This window comes from Bactrocera latifrons, unplaced genomic scaffold (assembly GCF_001853355.1).
Source record: "Bactrocera latifrons isolate USDA-ARS-PBARC rearing strain unplaced genomic scaffold, ASM185335v1 scaffold_3, whole genome shotgun sequence".
NCBI lineage: Eukaryota > Metazoa > Arthropoda > Insecta > Diptera > Tephritidae > Bactrocera > Bactrocera latifrons.
Genome location: NW_017536629.1, coordinates 429707 through 456321, shown reverse-complemented (window position 1 = coordinate 456321; position 26615 = coordinate 429707). Strand labels below are relative to the sequence as shown.

At 35.9% G+C, this 26615-nt stretch overlaps 1 protein-coding gene across 12 annotated transcripts in view; it reads right to left on the bottom strand.

Moving 5' to 3' along the window:
* Positions 1 to 532: 532 nt before the first annotated feature.
* LOC108970440 (polypyrimidine tract-binding protein 1) overlaps positions 533 to 26615 on the bottom strand; it is a 390952-nt gene continuing 364869 nt past the window's right edge. For 11 of the 12 annotated variants that reach the window (XM_018935824.1, XM_018935825.1, XM_018935823.1 and 8 more), the window contains 4 exons: positions 23325 to 23417; positions 5518 to 5734; positions 2800 to 2877; positions 533 to 1537 (listed from right to left, as the gene is read on the bottom strand). In XM_018935824.1, coding sequence (XP_018791369.1) covers positions 1405 to 1537; positions 2800 to 2877; positions 5518 to 5734; positions 23325 to 23417 — 521 coding nt within the window. In that variant the 3' untranslated portion in view covers positions 533 to 1404. The remainder of the gene's footprint in view (positions 1538 to 2799; positions 2878 to 5517; positions 5735 to 23324; positions 23418 to 26615) is intronic. The other variant, XM_018935818.1, reaches the window with a different exon arrangement.

Below are 26615 nucleotides of genomic sequence, written 5' to 3'. Positions count from 1 at the left end.
GTTATTTATATATTTTCTTTTTGTTTGCTTAGTTTTTGTTCTGCATGTTTTTTAAAACGAAACACAGCTCTCTAAAATATTTATCGCATTTAACGCATATTTCTCTCTTCTGCTTTAAGTTTTACTTTCACTTATGTATATCTATGTATATATATATCTTCTGCTATGCCTAGTAAAAAATCATAAATTTTCTTTAATGTAATTTTTAAATTTATTATTATTTTGTTTTTAATTTTAATTTTAGTTTTTTCGCAATTTGCTGTTTGATCAGCGTTTGCTCTTTAACATCTCTGCTCTTTAACAATACCGTGAATACTCACTCCTCTCAATTCAGCGCATACATGTAATACATATTATATTATAATTAATATTATTTTAAATTTTGAAATTGTTTTTGTTTTTGTTTTTCTTTCTCTTATTGTGCTTACATAAAATATTACAGTATAACTATATTAATGTAATTTGTTTTTGTTTCTGTTGTTGTTGTTGTTTTATGTAATAGATTTAACACCAAAATATCGGTTAGTTGCTGCTATTGTTGTTGTTGTTGTTGTTGATTTTAGTGTTCTAGAGGTTGTCATGTACACTTGCATGTGAGCAGTTGCGAAATGCTGGTAGGTGGTTGGGGGGGTTTCCGAATTTTCTTGTCTGTGCTATTGTTTTCTCTGGATTTTTCTATGGATTTACCGCTAACGCGTAAAATTTGCTCCAAAAAATATCTAATCTATGTATATGTATGTAGTACACTTCTATATGTATGTGTTATGTGTTAAAGTTGTATCATTAATAATAAAAGTAATAATTAATAAGGGGTGTAGCAATAATTTTCGCTGAATAAAAATACAAATGTAAAAAAAAAAAAATATAGTGAAATAGTGACGCACATATATAAGCATATATACATATGTATATGAATATATATATAGATTTATCCCCTAGTGATTGGGGCTGTTTAGAGTTAGTTCTTTGTTGTTGCTATACAGAGTTCCCGTAGTTGGGGCTGATCATTAAATGAGTACACTACAAATTTAGTTGTTGTTGTTGCTTCTGCTGCCGTTGCTATTTAGAATAGTATAGTTGTTGTTGTATATATGTAGTGATCCTTGTTGATTACTTGTTTGTTGTTGCTGTTCTTCTTGTGTTTCTTATTATTTGTTGTTGTTGCTATTGTTTGCTGATTTTTTGTTTGCGATTTTTTCTATGTGGTCATTTTGTAGTCGCGTATTTTACATTTCTGCACCTATTGCTTCCTCTGTCTATTGTTTGCTATGTTGTTGTTGTTGCTTCACATCTATGCTTTTACTTATGCGCGCTGCAGCTGATTACACTTTGCACATGCACCTGCATGCATTTATTTGTATAAAGTAGTTGTGTTGTTGTTGTTGCTGTTGCTGTTGTTGTGGCTTAGATGTTCGACTTGGAGAAGCTGACGCGCAAGTGATTCGATTCGGAAAGCTGGTGATTGTGCATTTTGATGAGCGCCAAGACGGCTTCTTCCACCGACGAGAGCTGCAGGAGCGCCATTTTGCGGTCCTTACTGTAAAAGAGGATGCAGAGTAGGAGAATATATAAATTATTCATTTAAGATTTTTACTAAGAAAGAGTAATTAAAGAAATAAAATAAAAGTTTGAAAAAAAAAACAAAAATATTGAAAGAATTAAAAATATTGCATAAATAAAAATATTGGAAAAATTAATAAAAATGTTGAAACAAAATTTTGCAGAAATAAATATTTAAAAAAATATCTCGCAAGCAAACAGACGCCACACCCACCTGTAACGGTCCACCAGAGTCACCCTGACACGAGTCATGTCCACCATTCTCATAACCCGCACACACGAATATATCCGGTATCGACTCCTGGCGTCCGGCGCGCGCAAACATCGACTCGCAAATGCCGTTACTCACAATCGGCACCGACACCTTAATGAACAAAACCAAAAAAAAAATGAAATAATATTGATAAAATGACTCAATTTGAATACCTCTTGTAATACGGACGCCAGTGTACCGCCCTCACTGAGCCGCCCCCAACCGGTCACTGNAAAAATATTAAAATTAGAATTAAAAAATAAAATTAAATTAATGAATAATGCGTGGGATGTTGAAAAGAGAAGATTTAATATCGATCATAGAACTGATGTTTATAAAAAACTAATTTATAACCTCGCATTATGGGTAAACCTTGTCTTCAGTGAGAACACAGAACTCTCATGAACAGATGGAGATACTTCTAACAAAAGCCAAACAATTTCGACAATGTTTCATACATCGTATATCACATGGACTTGAAATTATATATCGTATCGTATACCACATGGTTGTAAACTGTTGAAATAGAGACCACGCAGAGAACAGTTCGGCAGGCCAAAATAAAAAAAGCAAATCAGAAGAAAAAGTTAAGGGTTAAGTTCAACCACAGAATTGATCTGTCTGAAAATACACATTAGGGTGGGTCAAAAGCAACGAATTTTGCAATTGATGATTAGGAAATTAAATGTCTGAAAGTTAAATTCAAGCAAAGAATGGATCTTTACGCAAGGCATTAGCAAGAGCTTTGATTCTCCCATCTAAAAATATACATTAGGGTGGGTCAAACAAATTTTGCAATATTTTTTACGTTTCTTACTCTGAAAAATAGTTTCATAGACACCTCTAAAAAGGGCTATCCAAGTAAAAACAAAAAAAAAAAAAAATATTAAAAAAAAAGATAGAAATAAAAAAATATATATATATATATATTTAATAACAAAATAATACATTATTAATTATCCAATTTTCTTAACATGTCAACTTACGGGAAAAACTTGAATGCTTTGACTTCAAAATTGTTGGAGGTGAATGCTTCCTTGATATCTTCCTCAGTGCACGATGATCTGTTCAAAAGAAAAAACAATACACAAGAAGAGAGCACAAAAAGCAATTAATAAAAAAATTAAAATTTCTTTAAAGTGCTTCATACGTATATACTATATATGTATTTTGCATATGTTTTTATATATGTGTATGTATGTGTGGTTGCGTGCTCCTTGCTGCAATTTCGCATCAATTTTCCTAGCTATTGCACAATCCTTGCCACGCAACAACACCTCACGCGGCGCTCTTGCCGAATTGCAAATTGCTTCTTTACTTAGCCATCTGCGCCATCGACAATCTTTTCAATTTCACGCTACCAGCTACTTGAGCTTTGAGCAGCGCGTTCCAGGTTTCGAGCCKGTAAGCGCACTTGAGTGTAACCATCTCTGCATATACATTCCCTTATTGCCTTAGCGCGCGCTCCACCGGCTGGTAGCCAACAATCAACCACTTGTGTGTGCGCTTCCACCGTTTACCCTTTAAGCTGCGCCCATTGTATTTGGCATTGAAGCGCCGCTGCGTCGAGTGTGGCACGTTTAAATTTAGCCGTCGCTTGTTATTTTTGCGTCATGATAGTTTTTGCTGTTGTCTCTAGACACACAGCAGGTGAGTAGAAATTTAATAATTTTAACTGCAGGTGGCACCCGGTAGATACAACAGCCCCTTTACCGCCTGCTACGATACCGGCGAGGTGACCAGCCGAGCACTGCGACGGTGTTGCATGAGAAGGTGTCGAAGCTTAAATTTACGAAAACAGCCAATTTGCTTGAAAGAAGGTGCGAAGGCAGCGATAGAAGGCGAAGGAAATTTGCCTTGCTTAACCGTTGAACCTCTTCGACGTGTGCTTTCAACAACAGGAGCTAATGAAATAATACTAAAATTATGTTTATTGGCTGAAGATGCGCTGTGTCGCATGAGCGCATGGCTGATAGCTTTGAAGGGCGTGTTGCTGCGCGCCATTCGTGTGCAGTCAACGGGCGCACTATAACGGTAATTGTAATTGGGTGAAACTGCTTCTGCTGTTGCTCGGTGGTTCAACGGATATAACACAAAAGAAGGCGATCGGACACGAAGCACGGTAATGCGTTGCGAGAGTAAACGTCGCCATGCTGCTGTGCTTTTGTGTGCGCTATGAAAGCTTGCTGTTGCCAGAAAATTTATGTTTCATCAATTTAAGGTAATATTTTACATGTTATCAGAATAGTGAATTATGTCCTGAAAGCTTAAAATCTCTGAGCGACTCCTACAAAGCACGTCAGAAATGAACTTTATTCATTTTAACCTAAAATCCAACGGTTGCTAGTCAAATTCTCAATGTACTCGGTTACAATTCCATTTACTACCCTTATAGAATGAATCCTTGACACAGCTTGTTTTCTTAGCTTTGAGACTAAACTTAGAAAGAGTTCTCAGTTCTTTAGATAGAAATCTTAAATTTTCTAGATCGGAAAGCTATATACATAAGCTCCGTCCGTGGCTTGAGTGGCTCCATTGAGTACAATGGAAAGTTCCATCGCAATCTGGCGAATTTTTTATAATGGCGGAACTGCGTGTGGCACGCAGAACGGCTGGCAGAGTCCGGTGTATAAGTAGTATTTACCGCGCGGTTGGAGGTAAAGAGCACTCAATAATGATTTGACAGTGCTGAAGCTGACACGCAAGCTTTATGGACCCAATATACAACCGATCCAAATGACGATGATGACACCGAGCGCTGGCACAATGGTACGAACTTACGGCTGGGGCTTATTAAATGAGAATAGCAATTGGCATCGACGATACATGCAGTTGATATAGCGGTAATTCGTTGGAAAAACGTGCAAAAGCTTATGAATTGACCAAATCCATGATGTACGCCGGTGTACCGGGGGAAAAGCATGCCCGCGCTGACGACTCGGATAGTACGTTGATCTTTGACAAGCGTCTTTGTGGCATGTTGCTGTTGTAGCGGAAGAAATTTTAAGGAATGGTTCCGAGATGGCCTGTTGTCCTTGGCCGGATAAAAATTCCGGTCCGTTCTGGTTACTTAGGCTCGACTCCAGTGTGAACGGTTTTTGTGGCACCATATCATTTGGTATTTGTTGTGTGAGTGAGAAATATGCTCGAGTTTACATAAGAATAATGGCGGTCAAGCGCTTCATTCTGGAATGCATTGGGAAAGTTAAATACTGCCGGTGGTCATAGTGAAGATTGAATGATAATTACATGCTGTTTTTATATAGTGAGGTGTGTTTGCCACTTTACGTGCTGAAAACTTTCAAGAAATTCTATCTTGCTGCTTTATCTCTCTCCATCTCTCCCGCTATCTCTTTCTCTATTTCTCTCGAACAGGAGTAAGCTTAGTTGAACTTGCATTTTGTGTTTTTGGAAAAATACATTTGGTTTTCATTGTTCTCTATAACCTCCTTCATCAATATAATATCCGTTGGCCTCGTGGCTTTTTTAATGCCTTTTCTCTCAGGTCTATAACATTTTTTGAGAGCTGTTAAACGTTCCAGGACCTTAAAGTCCTCAAATTTTCAGCACGCAAATTATAAAGAGATGGTTCAACGCCTTTCAACACACATTCATCATACATATGTACTTTCCGTTTTCGTTTTTTTCTTTTACTAAAATATTTTTTCTACAAATTTAAAAAGTAATTTAGAGTTTGTACTTACGGAATGTTACTTAAATGCAATGTGGCCGATGGTGGATAAATGTTTTGATAATTTTTGCTGCCCGGTTTCTTGAATCGATGCAATGGATTTTGTGAGTAGTCGCGTGTGAGGCCGGCATCCGGTTGTCCTTCCTTCGGCAGCTGCACAGCCTGATGTTTACTAGCCATAACACGTATCGCCTTACCCCACAAGCGCAATTTGTCAAGGTGACTCATAGCTGCAAAATAGTTGAAAGAGAGGCAAAATTCGTGAATTCATGCATACAACAACAAAATATGTGCAAATATACACATATTTACAAATATTCTATATAAAATAGCAAAGGTACACTTTCGTAGGGTTATTTGGTGCAAATTTGGCTCACAACTATTATGCGGGTTGAAGACATGGGAGATAAATGACCTTACAAATGCCAGGCATGTGCAAATAAATATCGGTTCGATGGAACTGTTTATGTTTGTCGTAAAATATGTATGTTTGTGTAGGCATAAACTTGCTGTGGAGGAAAATGTTTGCGCCGTTAAAGCAACTTTGCACGTTTCAAACTTATTTATTGGTCACCGGTTTCAGTTGCAAATTGCACACCTTTTTTATGGCGAAATATTTATAAACTTCTAGCGATAAATGTAACTGTCACCATATAAAAGTGTAGGCTTGGAGAAGATGGGGAAGAAGATATGGTGAGGTGCTCTGGCAAAAACGGGCGCTTTAGCTCGACTATTGAATCGAAATAGAAAAAGTTGTTAACTTTTGGCCATAAGTTTACTCATATTCACGTCCTTACTATATGTATATGTACGTATATGTTCCCGCAATATCCATTGATGATATAGGACTTAGTAGGACAGTAAACTTATAAGTAAAAGAATGCAGCTAAAGTGCTGTTGAGTTTGATGACTTATGCAAACATATATATGTATATAGCTATGTACATATGCATATATTTATGTATGTATACCGATGTCCTGATTATGTACACATGTATGCCATATATAACTGCATTCTGTTTCCCTTCAACTTACTAAGAAAATCTTTCTTGTGAAATGTGGCAACAAGCTGTTTGCATCAGGTCTAAGATACCACTTCTTCTTATGACTTTGCGCCTGCGGTCATAATAGGCAACAGACTGACAGATGTGCAAGTAAAAATGCAATTGTCAAAAACTACTGCAGCGGTATACAGTTGTGTGCAATGCTACATAGTATAATGAAATGTGTTATCGATACCGTAATTTAGTAAACAATAGCATGTGGCAAGCTGAGAAAATCATGGACTGAAAAATTTTCGAAAAGAGTATGCTTTTTCTTTGCAAGTAGATGCTTTTAGGCGAAATTACCGCACAAAATTTTTGTTGCCCAAATTTAATTATTTTTCGTGCCACAAATATAACTGAAGCTGATATTTTTCCAAGCAGCTATCAAATTTGTCTCGGATCTCTGCAACTTGTGCAGTTAAAGCAGCAAAAGATGAAACGGTGAATGTCAAATGCGCCTAAAAGTATGCAAAAAATATTTCTAAAATTTTAACTACTGAATTGTAGACAACGTTAAATGAACACTGCGCCTGAAAGTATGCACTAATATTTTTAAAATTTCAACTACTAAGTTGAAGTACGATTTTTGTAGTAAGTTGTTGTATCTTTTGGAATTATGACGCTGATATCCATGATATTTGAACCATAAAATTTTAAAATTTTCGAACTTCGATGCTTTTAGGCGCATAAAAACTTTTGAATGTCTAAACATTCACTAGCAATATTTAAATTAAATTTCTATCTTACTTTTAGTAGTAATGTTTATTTATATTAAATCAATTAAACAAAATTTTTAAACGAGGGAAGGTATTAGTTTCTGTTCCTTAGAGTTAGTGAGATATCAAAGTTGATCAAAATTTTATTAATTATTTTATATAATATTTGCATTTGTTATGTTTTTGAATACTGCTCAAGCACTAAGCAGTCATCAAGAGGAACAATCAAGTGTCTTAAAGTCGGTATATCCACTCACAAGTTAGAAAAATCGCGTGTTTTGTGATTTTCTTTTAGAAAATCTAATAAATATATATCATAATTTTAGTAATGAATGTAATAAATAATAACTCAAAATTTAATAAAGAAATAAAATAATGCTTTTTTAAAGATATTTAACGTAGATTAATAATCCATCCTATCCTCAGGAGCACGACTGAAAAATAATGTCTAGATTTTTCTGCTTAAAAGTATCTCAAAACCAAAAAGCGAATAAAAAAATACTGTTCAATAGAGAAAAATTAACTATTATATAATATTGTATAGACGAATACAGGTATTTATCGAAGAACTAGTAAAATTTTCGATTTTGTTAAATATGACGCCCTTCAAATCGAAAAGTGTGTTTTTTAATCAAAAATACACATTACAAAATTACAGTACAGCTTGTAAATAATCGAAAATATTTAAAAACCATCATATTCCTTCATTAACGAGATCAAATTCAATTCGAAGAAAAAAAATTAAGTTCATCGGTCAAGCCATTTCGAGAAAAGCCTCAAATCTGCGGAACAACGTGAAATCGTCGAAGAATGCATTGTGGCAAAAAAGGACCGGGAAATTGCAATTAAATTCCCTAGGTAATAGAGGGATGGCAAGAGAGCTCGACAACTTTTCGTTCGAATGATTTTGGTGGATATTTTGGGTATGAAACGCACTGTTGGTCGACTCGTTCCTATATAGCTGAACTTTTTTCAAATAGAGTACTGGAAACAGGTCTCTTTGAACATGCTTGATCGTGCGAAGGTACAGCAAAACTCGCTCATGGAGCTGAAGGCCAACCCAAAAAGCATATGAAAGGTGTTTTGAGTACTCGTAAAATCGTTGGCGTAAGTCTATTAGATCTGGCGAGGATTACTTTGAAGGCGACGAAATAAATGTTGATAATTAAATAATTTGCGCTTTATTTACAATTTCCGGGTACTTTTTTGTCACATTTTGGTTTAAATATATTGACATTCTATACATAAACTAAAAAAGAAACTAAATTTTTTTAAATGCAGAAGTGGCTATAACCTCTTAACTGAACTGAAGTACTTTTGAGGAATGGTTGCTTTCACTCCTTACTTTAACTTGCGAGTCCCTGATTGACTAAATTGCACAACCAGCCATACAAGTGTAATAATCATAAATATTTATGAGAGCCATTCAGGGCAGAAATAACAAGCTTTAATCTGCTTAATCCATACTTAACTAAGCAACAGTATTATTATATAATAAAAAATGTTATATAAAAATGGCAGATGTAAGTATTTTGTATTTGGATGAGATTGCATATGGAAAATTAATATTAATAACACGCTTTCTTTGCATAAGAAGTGGCTGTTAGCAAAAATTGCTTGACCCCCACCTTCTCGCAGCACTCGCAAATACTTTTCGGCGATAATCAAAAATGCCATCGTAACAATGAAATTTTGCGACCAGTGTTGCGCTGCAGTTGTTGTTGTTTGACAATGTACAATGTACCTGTGTATTGAAAGCACACCTCGCCAATAAGTTCAAATGGAAATGTTAAGGAAAATATCGTGAAAATAAACATATCGCAGACAAATGTGCGAGCGCAAATTAATTTGTACACACACACACACATGTACACACAGGACAGTGCATAAAAAATTCACTTACACGCTCGCTTGCACTTATTTATCGCACCTTCCAGGTTGTATGCCTGGTGTGCAGTTCCCCAGAGACGCACCGAAGTAGAGAAAAGTAGAAAGTAAAAGGATAGCGGGCCGCCATCAAATGGAATGTGTGAGCTGGAGGCGCATTAACGGTGCATATGTGTGCCTGTGCCAAGGTGAGTATTACAAAAACAACAGAGTTGTAGTGGAGGACACACCGTTGGCTTGGCGGTGTCAGATGCCAAAGAACATCGACGATGCAGATGCGACGCTGCCGATTGCTGTGCCTGTGACTGTCAAAATATTAATGGACCCCATATAGACTACTAATGTGCCACCAGGGCAGTAAAATCATTTCGCACACTACTAAAGTGCGAACACACAAACACACTCACACCCAGACTCGCGAGTTATTTGAGTATGCACTGTAGTTGTTGCTGTCGGAATGGGCTTTCATTTGCTCACATAGGCTCATAAAATATTTACAAATTCATTCGTTACTTTGCTCGACACTTTCGCAGTGCCTAGTGGACGTAGGTTGTACAGCGCGCGTTGCATTAAGACGGAGAAAAGGCGTACAACTCTATACTTGTGTGGAAGTAAGCGTCAATGGCGCGCTCGCTTGGAACAAATACGGCAGAGGGGAAGAAGAATTTTATACAAGTAATTTTAGTAAGACTTTCAAAAACCGGAAGTATTGTGTGAAGATCTAGTATAGTAAGCATATTATTGGCAGTTAAAAACATTTAATTTTCCACAAAAGTATAAACTTTATCTGCAGTATTTGAAAATAACAACTACGGCGCCCAAACCGAACTCAAAACGTCGAAGTTTCTCAGGCTTGCTGGCACATATGGTCAGTTTTGAAGCCAGTGGCATTTTTCTTTTAGGGTTCCACTCACAATACGCAGAATGACCTGAATGCTTTTGCTAGTGTGTATGCTCGTAGCTGGAGTCGTAACAATGCCTGTAGCTGGACAATGGCAGGCTGAGTACAAAATTGTATTTTACATGCATAAAATAAACATTATTTCCCTTCTTTCGCTGCAACCTTTCTCAAAGTGAGTTAACAATTTAAGTTCGCTGTCCTTGGACTTTCTGTAGTTAAGTATGCCTGTAAGTAGGACTTTGGCATGTAATGCGAGCGACAGATGGACCAATGTCGCTGACAAAGTGCAAAATGTGCAGAAAATTATTTATTTAAACAATCGCATATATGCGCAGCAGACAAAGTTTCATTTTCATACATATGCTTTTATGTATGTATATATGTTTACAATAAGGACTTTAAGCGAATAATGAAGCGTTAATCGATTTCAAGCGATATTCTTGCTTTTGTTGTCATTATTCATTATAGCAATGTAAGCAGACGTTTCGAGGATTTCAGATGCAGAACAGTGATACGATGATAAAAGAGCTCCTGTAGAGCTCTACTGCTTGCAGAAGCTCTTGCTAAGTATATGTGTAGTGTAAAAAGGTAATGTTTCGCATACCATTTTTGTGATTGGCAGTTTTTTCAGTTATTAATTGACTAGTATGCCATAAGTTAGCTTGTCATTTTATAACTTCGCAGTGAAAACAAGAACATGATAAGCGGATTCAGTTTATTTACTGATAAGTTTATACAGAACAGAAGAAAATTTTGAACTCAACCACGGCCATCTTAAAGATAACAGCTACATTCCATAACAATTAAGAAAATTGTTTGAAATATTTCCAGATGAAATATTGGAGGCACGTAGGCCCTACTGAAAACATTTGTAATCAAACATACTGATATAAGTCTCCTCTAAGGCATGGACTGATGGACGCCTAATTTGCTTTTTATACCTTGTTTTGCCACAACTGAGGCTGCCGCTTCGCTGACAGCTTTCGAGCTCTCAGGTGACTGACACATGAGTGTCGTCAAATTTTCCACCGTAAAACTATCACTAAGTGTACCCTTGTTCTTAAAAAGAATACACGCTCAGAGTCTTCAAAGACAATTTTTACTAATAATATAACGCTGGAATCTGTACAGATAGTTTCTAAAGCACTCATGTGCACTTAGTCTTTGGATTAGGTGTAAATCTAGATTCTCGTCTGTCGATCCACGAATGGATGTCTAGTATCGGTCTGTGGGTCCACAGGCCTTTGAGTAAGATTTACCACCGCATATTGTTAAGGTTTTGACTCTCTCTTCTCTTTTGGCTCCTGTAGATGGCTCTGATAACTCGTATTCCCACTCGTATTTATCACTCTAGATCAGTGGTCGGCATGAGAGGATCTGTCACTGTGTTGGTGAGCACGAAACAAAAGTAGCCCAGTGAGAAATTGGAATTAAAATTACGCAAATTTTATAAGCAAAATTATAAAATAAATTATTCTTCTATAAAATTCTAATCTAAATAATCTAACTATTCGTTTTTACGTAACCAATCAGATAATTTTTTGTAAAAAAATATATATTATTTCTTTAAAAAGACATTTTCGTTCTTTTTCATCTAAATAATTAATAGTATAATGAAAATTAACAAAATGTCTTTTAAGGATATATTCCCTATTATATTTTAAAGATTTGGAACATAAAAGGCATTGCATGGCGCCAAAGACATTTAGTATCACAAAATATTTCTCGCAGGGCATATTTGGTTTTGCACAAAAGTCTTACGCGATGTTAATTCGTTGCTGGCTCGACAACGACTGAACGACTGAACGATAGAACGTAAGCGTACGTGTGAAGTTAGTTTGCAAAATTTTGCTAAGAAATGCCGACCACTGCTCTAGATGTCAATGAGCATATGAAGCATAGTACAGAAGGTATTAATGCTGTACGAGAAATTATTTATTTCAACTACTGGGCTGGGAATTTAATATGAAATAAAACCGTGATTCATGCCACTTCAATAAGTGTGGCCATATCGTTTCTACTACCGGCTTGCTACAATATTTATATAAGCATTTTATAATAAGTTCGCTTAGGAGATGTTATTTTCTCTTAAATGAAGTTTTGAAAAATTTATTAAAATATAGACAATTACATTATAGAATAGTATTAAGTTTGCCATGATGTTTGTAACAGTTAGAAGGGCGCATCGGAGACTCTGTAAATTATATCGAATATAAACGATCAGCGAGCTGAGTCGAGCCTGAGTATAGAAAACTTTTTTATATGACAAGATATCGTACAGAAATTTGATGCGTATTATTTTCCAAGGCAACCCTTTAATCTACGTACAAATAGTTAAGATTGAACCACTATAACGTAAAGCTGTCATACAAATTGGTCGATAAAATAATGTGCATGTATGGAAAACTTTCTCATTTGACAAGATATCAACACGAAAATTAATATGTGTTGTTGCTTAAGGCAACCATAGAATCTCAAAATAAATGGGTCAGATCGGACCACTATAAGTTATAGCTGTCATACAAACAGATCGCTCAAGATCATGCCATGGTATGGAAAACTTATTTATACATATGACAAGATATCACAACGAAATTTAATACTTATTACTTTCCAAAGCAACCCTCTCATCTCGGAATAAATATTTAAGTTTGGACTACTATAAGATATAGCTTTCAGACAAACAGATCAAGTCGTCATATGAAAAACTTTTTCATTTGATAAGGTCTCATCACGAAATCTAGTATACGTTATTGTCAGATGCAACGCTATAATTTCCGAAAAAAAAAAAAAAAAAAATGGTTCAGATTGGAGCAGTACATGCTACAGCTGTCATACAAATCATTCGAAAACAATCAAGTACTTCTATGAAAAACATTTTCATTTGATAAAATATCGTTACGACATTAAGCATGTATTACTTTCAGAGGCAACGCTATAATCTCCTTAAAAATGGTTCTGATCAGACCTCTATAAAACATAGCTGCCATACAAATTGACCGACCAAAATCTAGCTCAAAGCCAAGCAAAGTATTTGCACAAACTTTTTGTTAGCTCAGAACTCTTAAAACTAAGAAAATACCTTAAATTCAGGCATACAAATTTGTTAAAATCTTTCATAAATGTTTGCTTTATTTTATGTTGAGCCACTCACTACGCTGACCACTTTTATAGACCATATATACACACATATATATATGTTTATATAAAATACCTAAGAGCATTGGTAGATTAATTTTACGCTTTTATGTATGCATTTTGAGCGCATAAGATCTATTGTTGCCCGCATACATATGAAAGTGTTTCCGATATACCGTTCACATGCTTGCCATTGGGACGTTGTAATCATTTTGGGGAATTTGTGTGCAAGTTTTATTAATAAATTATTGCAAATATTTTATAACAATTACAATTACAGTGCAAATAGCTTTTGGCCAGCGGCAAAATGTGTGGAGCTTTTGCTGTAATTGACTTTACACTTATTTACAATTACACGCTAGTGCGCCTTAAAATATGTTAAAATTAATTATAAGCACTTTGCAATGAATGTGGCGTGTTTGCCAAGGACGTTGCACATACATACAGATGTGTACGAATATGTTGTGTGTGCGTTTGCGCACATGAGGGACGCCACTTTTAAATAGTTGTCATTGTGTGCGTGCGGTCAGGGCTTAAACAAATCTCTAAGGTGCTTTACCGTTGAATTTGTTTGCCGTTAGTCGTTCAATGTGTCGGTGTATTGTTCAATTTGTAAAAGCTCGCACATACGTGTGTGTGTGTGTGTGTGAGTGGCGTGTATTTAAAACGAATGCACGCACATGTGCTCTTTGTTCGCCATGTAATATTTACATTTTAATCTCCCCGAAGCGTGCAAGGCATATTTATGAATATACTTATATTCGAGCTTATATACATACATACACACATATGTGCATGTGTGTGTATTAATACGCAGAATATATTTAATACTCTCGCTCTTGCATGCGCAAAATACAAATTCGACATGCACTTAAAGTGCCAAAATATATATATGTGTATGTGTGCGTGTGTTTTTCAACTCATTTGACATGTAAACTTTTTCACTTTGACATTTCCAATTGCCAGTCGGCATAAACGTTTTCTTTTCCATTACTAAAATATTCCATTTCCACAAAGTTTTTTTCTTTTTTTATTGTGACACTTTTTTAAATAGTTGTTTTTGTTGTAGCTGCAGCTAGGACACAGCTGTTTTTGGCGGCCCAAAACTCATTGAATTCTTTATATTCTAATTACTGCACATACATAAAGTTAATTACTACAACAACACGCCTGCATTACCATGCGCTCGGGTGGGTGTCTCGTTGTGTGCGAGTGTGGCAAGTATGTCTGTGTGTGTGCGCGCAAGCAAAAAAATGTCAAAAAGGTCGGAGTTTGCAAAAAGTGCAGGCAATAGTCCCACTTTTCCACTTCAATTTGTAAGTTTAATCTCAGCTGGGCGTCGTTGCAATATTTCACTTTGCTAAATTTTTGCCGAATTCCTTTGTGGCAAGCAAGGGCGACACAGGCAGCCAGCTAGCATAGCGTTATAGTATATAGAATTATGTATAAACTTGTGTAATTCATAAGTGATGCTCATACTTACACTCACATATAAAAGTGCATAGCTGTGCGTACTCATACATAATCATGTGCAGTTAAGTGCCACAAGTTGTGGCAAACTATGCAAAACTTTTCATACTGTTCATTTATGCAACATTAATCATGACGAAATTTAGCTTTTCATGTGGCTGGGATTTTTACGGCACAAACACTCAAACGCAGGTGTCTGTATTTCATTAACTAAAGCGCAAAACAGCATATCATCAAAAAAATCGAAAATCACTATCTGATATAATATACAACCATTTTATAACGAAAACTAATTTTTTTTGTCATTATGCGGGTGTGATAACCAATATATAACCGTTTTATAATCAAACCGAAAATCGCTATCTGTTATAATAACCAATATATAACCGTTTTATAACAAAAACTCAATTTTTGTAATATGAGTTAATGATAACCAATTTCTAACCAAAACTCAAATTTTTTTTCAATGTGTGTGCTTTCTATTATATCGTTTTTCCTTCGCTTGAAAAGTGATTTTACGTTATTTTGCATTTTAGGTGACAATATGTACATACATATCTACAAGTATGGCAGAGCAAAGTATGCGCTTACTACACCTTCAAGCTTTATGCGCTCTTTCGTTTTTATGGCAACTAAAGTAAGTGGCAAGCGCACTTAAAGCTGCGCTTTTTAAAGAAAACATTACTCTGAAAATTAACTGTAAATCACGAAGCCGCCGCTTCTTTATATTTTCCACAATCAGCACAGGTATTGTATTAAAGTGTAGTTGTAATTGAAAGCTTAATAATCATTCGCCATTGCACTTTGCCAAACATTATAAACTTATTAACATTAATTACAGTTATATTTGCAATTCAATTCGCGTTAGCTTGCGTCAATACGCTGGCAACGGTGCAGAATACCCGCGCGTATTCGGCATGCCAAGCGAAAAGTATGCGCTCCGTCTGTCTGTCGCTTGCTCTGCTGGCTCTTGTCGCTATTGTTTCTGGCTGCCATTTGATTATCTATTTGTCTGTCGGTCTACCCGCCGCTTGTCTGTTTGTGTGTGTGTGTGTGTGTGTGTGTTTGGCAGCCTACCGTCCCGCCATTTGTACATTGGTATGCACCCTGCCGTGTGGAGCGCGTGGCACGCTCGTTCGCTCACTCGCTCGCTTGTCTGTGGATGCGCGCGAACGTGTTGGCCTGACAGCCGTTAAATACACCGTTTGCCCCATTAAATATGCAACATTATTTGCACAATTTCACTGGCTGCCGCTGAGCTTTTGAGCTTCTGTTGGCGAAGTGTCGCTGCCGCCGCCGCCCCACGCGCTGTCGCTGCTGTTGACAATTCAGTTGGTGCGCGTTCACACGACCGCATGTCGCGGTAATATTTGTACGCCGTCCTGCATGTGTGTGTATGGGTGTTTGTGTATTGACAGCCCAGTAGGGAATACACAGCGGCAGCAAGTTTAATTATCCTGATAACGAATTTAGTCATTCACAAGCGCATTTGAAGTTCGTGTTGCGGTTGCAGGTGAAAATTGAATGCGAATACAAAATGTTAAAGACATGAGCAACATTTGTTGAAGTTTATATATGTATGTACATATCAATATATGTAAATATTTACATGTATGTATGTACGTATAGAAATACAGTATCAATTAGTAATTAAAAGTCTTTCTCGGGGGACGTTTTTTATTTGATTTTTGAACTGAAAACAAAAAGTATTAAATAAAGTATCCAAATAATAACTAAAAAATTATAGAAAAAATAATTAAACAAATTATAAAAATAAATCACATAATTACCCAAATGAAGTACTGAAATTAGACAAGCTTTACTGCGAGGAAGTTAACTTTATGGCGTTGCCATCTGACTTGAATAATTGAAAACAATTTCAGCCAAAAAAACAAATTGAAATATTGCAATAATATCGCTCAAAAATTGGATTTTTAGTGAAAAGTTAAAAAGCGTTGCCACGTTGTTGAAATTTTTTTAATAAAAATGAAATTAAAAAGTCACTCCAACAACACTTAAAATTTGTTTTTTAACGAAAAGTTGAGAAGTGTTGCTACCTTGTTTAAATTTGGTTAATAAAACTTTTTTTTTTTTGTATTCAAGTTAAATTTACAATCTGTCTTAATATTAATAGACAATAAGTAAATGTGCTGTTAAGGTACAAACAAATTGTGAGTGATACTTCATTAAGGAACCCTCTGCTTAGTGACAGTATAATAAAAACAAAAGTCCAAACTACATACAAACGAATTTACATAATTATTTGCTATTTTCTTTATGTTATACAAAAAAAAAAAAAAAACATAATCATACACTACTTTGTGTTAAAGTGCTGGTTTACAAGTTTAATATGTCTTTTCTTTTTAACCTTGTTGTAGTGGGTGCCTGTAGTAATGCCACTGCTAAAGGATTGGGATGAATCTCTAACCTGTTTTTGTATCTGTCACTAAACTTTTTTATTTCATCTTTCATTTTGCATATTTTTAAATTAATAAAACTAAATTTGAAAAAGTAACAATATCGCTTCAAATGTGGATTTTTAGTGAAAAGTTTGAAAGAGTTGCCACCTTGTTTAATATTTTACAAAAAAAAAAAAAATTTAAAAAAGTCACTGCACCAATATCGCTCAAAAATTGGATTTTAAGTGAATATTTTGAAAGAGTTGCCACTTTGTTTAAAATTTTAGAATTGAAACAAAAATAAAAACAATTATTTGAGATATATAACGACTTAAATTTATTTAAAAAAATATATATTTTGATTAGTCTACTCTAAAATCACCATCAATTAATTTTTTTGCACCATAATTGAAATAATAAATTTCCAAAACTTTATAATTCACATATTTTTTGTCGTATTTTCTGTTTTTAAAGCAGAGGGAACATCAAAAGCTAGAATGCGGAGCTTCAATCCACTAAAACCTCCTTCCATTTTGTAGAGATCGGCTGACTAAAACATTTAGTTTCCATACATACTGATTTATCAAAATCAATATAAAGATCTTTTTAAACCCTTTAATGCTGCAAGGGAGGCACCTGTGAAGGGTATTCTAGTTCGTCGCAACCAAAGTTAATGCTTCTGTTTTAGTTTTGCTGTGTTCTTGTTTCGACCTATATTTTATACTCTTAAATGAAAAAAATTGATAAGTAATCTTAATATTTGTGCTTTAAGCCAAGCTTATACCGTATCCACAGTTTATCCTATATGAATATGTACCCAGTAGCTGCTTGCATATGGCAAGGGCACTCAGCGCCACTAAACCTTTCAAGGATATTCCGAGTATAATTGGAAAAAAATCCTAATTAGTCTTACGCTTAATCTAAATAAATACGCCCGCAATCGCCGCAAATTAGTAAGCATGTAAGTAGCAGAGCATGCATAGAGCAAGTGTAATGGCCGGTGACCCCAACAGCAAGTGCTGCAAGTAACAGGAAGGCTAACCAAGCGAGCAATCAACTAACCGAGAGGCGGACAAGCCAATGCCAGCAGCAGCCACAGTGCACCACACCGACGGCACCAAAAACGCCGGAAACGGCAAGTGACAGCGCCGGCCCAACACTCGACCAAACGGCCAACAAAAACAATAACGGAGCGCTCGACTAACGGCAAGTGGCCAAAATGCAGCACAATAGTCGCAGGCGCCGACTCGAAAAAGAGCAACCACCACTTATAGCAAACAAACATGAGTCAAGCCTGCCTATGTGTGCGTGTGTGTGTGTGTGTGGGTGCGTGGGCGTTGTTTGTTTTGGTGACCAGCCAACGGAAAATTTCATGCATTTTTGCCTATTAGGCGAAAATGTAATTTTAAAACGCGAGCGATTAATGTTCAACACACACACATACAGACACATGTTGAGTGCGTTAGTGTTGCATGAGTGCAGTGTCGGCAACAAAAACATGTGACGACAACAAAGTGTTAGCAATGAACAGAAACAATGGCCACTGTGTAATGCCACAAAATGCTGTTGGCTGCGGCGAGCTACAAGTATGCATGCGCATGCGTGTGTGTGTGTGTGGAATAAACACAAAACCGCTGTGCAAACAACAAAATTGACTGTTATTAGTCGCAAAAGGAAAATAGAGCAATGTTGCACGAAAGCATGCCACATGTGTGCCGTGAACGGTGTTACCAGACTTGAACAAAACGAAAAATTATTATTTTTTTGGGCAGAAAAGTACAAGTTATTAAAACATATTTAAAAAATTGTGGATTTGATTCACTCTCTTTTCAGCAAAAAAAAAAAAAAGACTTCACGAAATAATTTTTTGATAGCGAAAATCATTGGCCTCTTACTTTAGCCACCATTAAATAGTACATACTTAATATCTGGCAACACCAGTCATGCCACCAGCGCCGTTCGCCAGTGCATTAGCATACAAAAGCATTAGGTGGCGGCTTTCATTCGCGCCTTGTGTTGCGGGCAAATGTTAAACCAACCATTGAGGCGAGTTGACTGAACGAGAAATTGAGATTGTCGGCGGTTAAGCGGTGGCACAGACCTTAAGTAGCGCACCAACATCTTTCATGCGCCTATGTACTCGCGTATTTAGCTGTATAACGGACTTTATGCATCCTCAAATTATTCGTTACTGCTAAGAAAGCGTTTCCAATTACAATGCTCTGCTCAGCAGACTCAGTGACTCAGTGACTTAATGTACGTTGAAAAGAAAAAACTCAAAACCAGTTGGAAGTGTTTCCGAAGAACACTTAAAATTAAGGAATAGACCTAATGTGAATGAGTTATTTTCGATAAGTTATATCTTTAAAAGTAACATATCATAATCTTGAATCCATCTCTCTAAAAGTTTTTGAGTTACAGCCCTCTAAAAGGTAATCGCTCTTTGGCCTGGCTTTTGATATGAACAAAAATTGAATTTTGGCCTAAACCGACTAAAACGGGCTAATTGGCTGAAATTTGTGATAGGCCCTAGGTGTTTTGCGATATGCGAAGGTCTTTTCGATCCATACATAGTAGTTCTAAACATCAAAACAACAGACAAGCGTATATAGTGGTCCAAGTGCGATTCTTCATGGATTCATATTTGCCAATTTTTACCAAACCCATCCTACTATTTTACTATCAAAAGGTTGTAAATTAGCCGAACGCCAATGTCAAAATTGGTTTGCAAATATTTTTATATGGAAAGGAAACAGTCCAAAGTCGCAAATTTACTCTCATCTGTTTTTCAATATCTGAAATTAATACTTTTTTTATTTTATTTATTTATTTATTTAAAAGAGAAATAATTATGAATAATCGTTCCACTTATATATAAAGCACTGGCTGCCAGGGCCTTCAGCTTAATATTTTTTAAATAAACGTTTTTCTTACGATTTGATTGAGATTTGATTTATTGCTTTACTAGAAGTTAAAGAGAGAGAGCTTCAATGAAACATGACTTTTTGAGGCATCTTCAGCTGGTATTATTTTGAGGTTTTTGGGTAGTTTAAAATACTAATTAATTATAAACTATCTAAAATAAATTGTATCTACTTACATACATTTCTTCTCTCTTTTTGTAGATTTTTTCGCTATCTTCGTACACGAGCTTATCGATATGTTTACTTACATAATACCGCATTTAATCTATTTTGTGCAATTTACAGAACGAAACCTATGCAGAGGCAAAAAAGCAGCCAGAGTTAATTAATTGGAAACCAGCTGCTACTTTTTATGCAATTATTGGCAGAATAAAAAAAAAATTAAAAATAATATTGAGTTCATGTAGCACATGGTTTACTTTAGCGTATCTGCAAGTTTTGGCTTTTGTTGGAGTGTGGCTCACAAATATACGCGCCAAAGCAACGACAGCAACGAGTGTTATCACTGTGGGCGAAAAATAGTAAGACTTTTTAATTTAGGTTTTCAATAGGCAATGAAACAAAGGAATTTGCTTGAGAATCGACAACTTACTGTCAGAGATCTTACTGGCATCACTGGAATATCGCATAGATGAGTGAAAACCAGCTTGTAAGATCATTTAAGCCTTAAAAAATGAAAGCACGATTGGTTACAAAATCTCAGATTTAAAAGCGACGCGTTAACGTCTGTGAAATAATACTTTTTTACTTCAAAGTATAAGTTATTACTGGCTTGCATCTTCCACCCGAAAACAAGCGATCAATCGCCAAATATCGTGGCAAAGGTGAGGTTGTTTACCGATCAAATTTAGTTGACATTTTCCATTAACTTTCCAGAAGTTAGTTTTTTTTAAAGAATTCTTTGTTTTAGTAAAAAGAGTATACCGCAGCTATATATTTCCGATATATGTATTTACCTGATAAACATGTTATTTATAACTTTATCTCCTTGCTATCAATTCCGGTTATCTATTTCTGACTTGAATACATTTCTAAACTTGTATGTATTTATCAACTCGGCTGTCAATAGTTGCGTTCTATTAGATATAGATACTTTATTACACTAAATATATGCTTTATGCCTGCTTCAAATAACGAAATTTACACATCAAATATGGAAATACGAATATATCATATTTTAATTGAAAAGCGCTACTTTATTAAAACTGCAGCAGCGAAGCCCTGCCAGTGCATTCATCAGCGAATGTAATTATTGTGAAATATTGAAATTGTTTTCATAAGAAATATTTCAGTTTATTGTTATTAAATTTATATACAAGTATGTAAGTAGCCGTTGCTGGGCATTGAAGCTCATATGGCATACATATATATATACTTAAATCATGTGAACTGTATTCAGCGCTGCTCTTCGCTTATACATTACAAAGAACACTCGCAAATGCCACAAAAAGAGCGGATTTTCAGCAGCTTACTTTGCAAGCGAACCGGCGCTGCTGCACATAAGCTTGTATATGCATATATGGTATACATATATTGATACAGTTATGTGTGTGCTCAACTGCATGCATTGAAGAAATGTTTAAAATTCCGAAATTTATTAATTAAATAACAATCGCCAGGTGGATAAGGAGGAGAGTGCGGCTGCGAAACCCCGCTTATAAGGGTGGTTAAGGGATAAGGGATGCGCATGCAGGTCAGAAAGAGAGTAGCAAAGGCAATGCATTCTGTTACAAAATAGCGCGCTGCCCCAACCCGTACGCCGGTTCCACCTGAGCATTTGCAATCACTACAGCCAACTTGCGAATGGTTCCGGCGACAATAAAATAGTAGGTAGAGATAAGCAGCAGGTACTTTGCTGTATGTACTTTGCCGCATGTACATATGCATGTGTGTGTGTTTGTGTGTGTGCGGGCAACGGTGGGTGACTGCCATTCAACGGAAATCGAACAAAAATGCTTTTAATATCGAATGCAACCGCAGGCCGCAGCAGTTTCCATTTATTGCTTTTACCCCACCTCCGCACACGACACTCACTCACAACAACAGCAACAATGTTTGTTTTTCTTATTGTGGCTGTGGTTGTTGTTAAGCTTCTGCGACCCTTCCGACGTGCGCTCGGTGCGCGCTCTCTTTATGCACCGTTATGTTTATTAATATTTTGCGGTATTGCAAATGCCATTGCGAGCAACTAACGGCGTGGAGGGTGGTAGGCAGGCGGCTGAGTCGGCGTTAGTGACCTGCTGAAAGGTAAAAAAAAAAGACGGGGGGATGGTAGGGTATTGGGTGTTGATCTTATGGGCGGCAATGTTGATGAAATGCCTAGTTATGCTTTCGCTATCAAATATTTAATTACACAACAATACAGAGAGCCGGTGCGAGCTGCCCAATAAGATAATGAATAAATTCCATATTCGTGAAAAAAGGTTAAGTTAAACATTTTAATACACTGTTGCATGAAAAAGTGCACTTTTAATTAAGAAATTCATAAAAATATAGTAAAAATAGAGTAGAAGCCAATTTCTCTGACAGTTTGGCAGCGCAACCTTCCTTTGCGTATAACTGCATATTTGGGGAACTGCAAAGAATTTCAAAGGAAAAGGCGAAAGCCAATAAAAGCTGTATAAAGCTTTGCATTCGAAGAGTAATAACAGTTAATGGCAATAAACGAGCAGCACACTCAACCGGAGAGCGGCGGGTGTGACACGGCAGGGTGCCGGCGCTGCTGGCTTGGCTGCTGAAAATATTTATTTATGAAATGATAGCGATTTCTTGCTGGCCATGACGTTTATTGCGGCATTATGTGTGCGACCATTATGCGACAGCCATTATGGAGCGCACAGCAAGTGCCAAACTCTGGCTACACGCTTGGACAATGGACGCTGCTCGCTCTTGCGGCGTGCCGTTGCTCCCCTTTACTTGTTGGTTTGTTACTGTTGCTTTGGCATTTTCGTGCACGAAGGCATTGCGCTGGGTTGGGGCACTTGGCGATGCAGATAATTAAGCTTATGAAAATTTCAATTATTTCCGTGAATCCTCACCAGCTCCAGCTCCATGGCAGTCAATCGCCTTGCTGTGCGGCAGACCGGCGCAAGAGCGGCTGCGGGTGTCGTTTGTATTTATTAACAGGTAAATTTCATTTATGAATTGCAATTTGTTGGCGACAGCTAGTGGCTGCCACCCTTTCGGTTTTGTTACGCAACCACTGTCAATGACGATTTAATACGCATACAATGTTGGGTCGAGAAAAGAAAACGAGAAAAGACAACGAATGTCTGCATAGTTGTTGTAAAAAAGCGCAGTGGGTCACTTGTTGGACCCAAACGGCGCTGTGGTACTTACCCAAATAGGCTTGCTGTGGTTCGGCCATTTGTATGAGAGCTGAGTCTTTTTTGTTGTATAAGATTTTCACACGTTGCACATCTCCATAAACACCTGTCGGCAATGAAATGAAATAAAAAACAGAGATTATTGAGTGAAAACTTTAATTTGAATGTGGTGTTGCATTTTTTTTTTTTATTGAAAAAGTGTGGAAATTATTTGTATTGATAAGAAAGTAGAGGAATTGTGAGAAATGAAAACAAATGAAATATTTAGAACTTGTTGAGAGTATCTAGCGTATACATATGTATATAAGGATAATTAAATATACATTTTTTTTTTTAAATATCTTGTATAAAAAGTTTTTTTTTTTTATTAATATGCTACCAAACTAAACCGGCATGTGTTCAAAAGTTTCTCTATAGCATAAAGTATATAAAAATATAGCCATAAGCGTTGAAATATTATACTAACGGTACCTACAATGTTTTCTCCAATTTCGCTAATTTTGACAATTTTAATAATGTTTGAGTCTCTATACTTATAAAGTTGTCAAAATTTAAACAAACATAACCAATTTATAACCAAATCGAAAATCACTGTTAGATATTATAACCAATTTTTAACCATTTTATAACAACTCAAATTTTTTTCCAATATGAGAGTCAGATAACCAATTTCTAACCAGTTTATTACCACAATTCAAATTTAGTTTCAATATTAGTGGTTTCTGTTATATCGTTTTTCCTTCGCCTGTAAACTTATGAAAAGTGCTGTTAAGTTTTTTTTGCATTTTAGGTGACCATGTACATTATTACATTACATAGAACATTCGTCGAAAATTTTGTGTTGGAACCGATAAATACTTTCCGAAATATGGGCTCCCAAAACTTTAAAGGCGTTTTTTCGAAACTATTTTTCCAGAGTATTTAAGTTTGCACACAACATTTTTTGTTATATTTGTCAGTTGAGTTTAAAGTACAAGATTTTTCATAATCATTAAATTTTATAAGTCACTCTAAGGTGTAAAATTTTCAGAATTTTTTGACAAAAATCAAAATTTCTCCTATCATTGGCTGTAATCAATTATAATATTTCTTAAAACAAAAATTAATTTTCAAAAAAAAAAAATAAAAATTTTTTTATTTGCAAGTGGTTACAACATTACTTTGTTTTATAAATTACTTATAAAAAGCAATCATATTTTATATATAAAAAAAAAAAAATATTTAATCATAAAACATTTTTTTTAAATCTAACGTAATAAATAAGCCTACTTAGCATAATAAATAATAAAATTATATAATAGCTAATGCCTTAAAAATAAGTATGTGAGGGTCACGCACATACGCACACCCACACATTTATATTGGCTTATTGAAATCCACCAACGGTGTACTGTTATGCGGCACTACAATGCCAGCGCCGCCAACTTTCGTCAAACACAACGCTAATGCGCTCTCCCTGGAGAACGTCTGCCGCCACGGAGCCGACCACCTTCGTTGGCATATTTGTCAAACAATAAATTACGATAAAAAGCAACATTTCAAAAACTTTCGCCTCTAAATGCGGCGCGCTGCCGCGAGACATTTTCTAGGCAACTCCTAAGGGATGCCACGGCGGTGGTGACGGTGTGCAGCCGGCAACAACTCAAAATTGGAAACGTCAGGAAAGTTTCATATATTTGTGTCGGTGTTTGTGTTGTCGGGAAGTGTAGCAATAAATTTACTATACTATATATGTTATGTCAACAGGGAGAAGAGGAAGTCTAAATTCGAATTTGTCTAGCCTTAAGTAAGTGTCTCTTTCGGTCGTGAAGGTGAGAATATATTAGGTTATTATTTTGATTGAATTTGTTAGTATCTAAATTAAGTGTCAGCGCAGGCTTGATAAAGCCAATACATTAACTTTGGCAGTTGAAAAAATATTGCTAAAATATTGCACTGAAGTCGAAGTATGTAATTTCTCTCATTTTAAGAAATGAAATTTTCAACTTGCTTATGATTTTTTGTCATGAATTGTTGTTCCTTTAGTAAAACGGACTGTTGTTATTTTGTAAATTAAAAAACAAAAAAAAATTAATTTAACATAATTCTTTTTTACACTTTTTTCATTACTTTTAGACCATATGCCAGTAAAGTGCAACATTTTCAAACAGTATTTCCTTCCTATTATCTTCAAGATAATACAACATTCGAAGATATTTGGCTAAGTCGTAAGAAATAACCGTTTATTATTGTGACTGCAACCAAATCTTTCCAATATATGACTCTCCAAAGAGAGAGTGAGTTTCGGTTGATAAAAACATCATTTAGAAATTCTTAACTGATTTATGAAGCAAAAAATATGTAATTAGTTCTAGTAGCTCTCGGTGTTTAAGAGTCGTAGATTTTTATAAATTCAAGGTTATGGAGCGCACTAAAAGTTGTAAATATATGTAAGACTTGTTTATTAAAACAGTTGCTGGACTACTGCAGTATATTTCAAGCTGAGATCTTTGCTATTGCAAACTCCGTGGAACAGGCTTATAACGCAATTACAGGCAATTCCAGAGTCAACAACTATGTACACAGCCAAGCAGCAATCAAGGCATGAATCTCGTATCGCATATCGGCCAGGAGTGTCTTGGGAATCATGGTAGCAGTGGAAAGTGTTGCCAGAAGCAAGCAACTTCACTTCTACTGGGTGCCAGGCAACAAAGGCATGGAGGGCAATGAAATATGAGAAGATATTGCCAAGAATGGTGTACGGCTAACACCCGAAAACTTGAGCAACATTAGGAAATCCATATTGTCTGTACGAACATCTGGTCGGAGGAATGGTAAGGAAGATCAAAGCACGATGGAAGGAACTACCTGGGTGCAGAAGCGCAGTGCAAAACGGTAGATCGAAAGTGCACAAAATTTCCATTGGCAATCAATAGAAGATATTGTAGGAACCTGATCGTGATACTAATTGGTCACTTTCTGGTGGCCACACATATCCTCCGAATGGTGCTGACAGATCGAGAAGACTGCAGGAAAAGTCTAGAGCAAAGTAGCAAAGAATCAATGGAAGATATGCGTGGTTTTCAGGCAAGTAAACACAGCAGATCAACACCTTTTTCGAGGAGAGAGAGCATTACAAAAAAAAAAAAAAAAAAAAAAAAAAAAAAAAAAAAAAAAAAAAAAAAAAAAAAAAAAAAAAAAAAAAAAAAAAAAAAAAAAAAAAAAAAACTTAGAACTAGTGCTTAAATGCACACTGACTAAAGCGAATTATGTGCAAAAGCGATTGCAACCACAGAGCAACACAAATGCCACAAACTCAAATGGA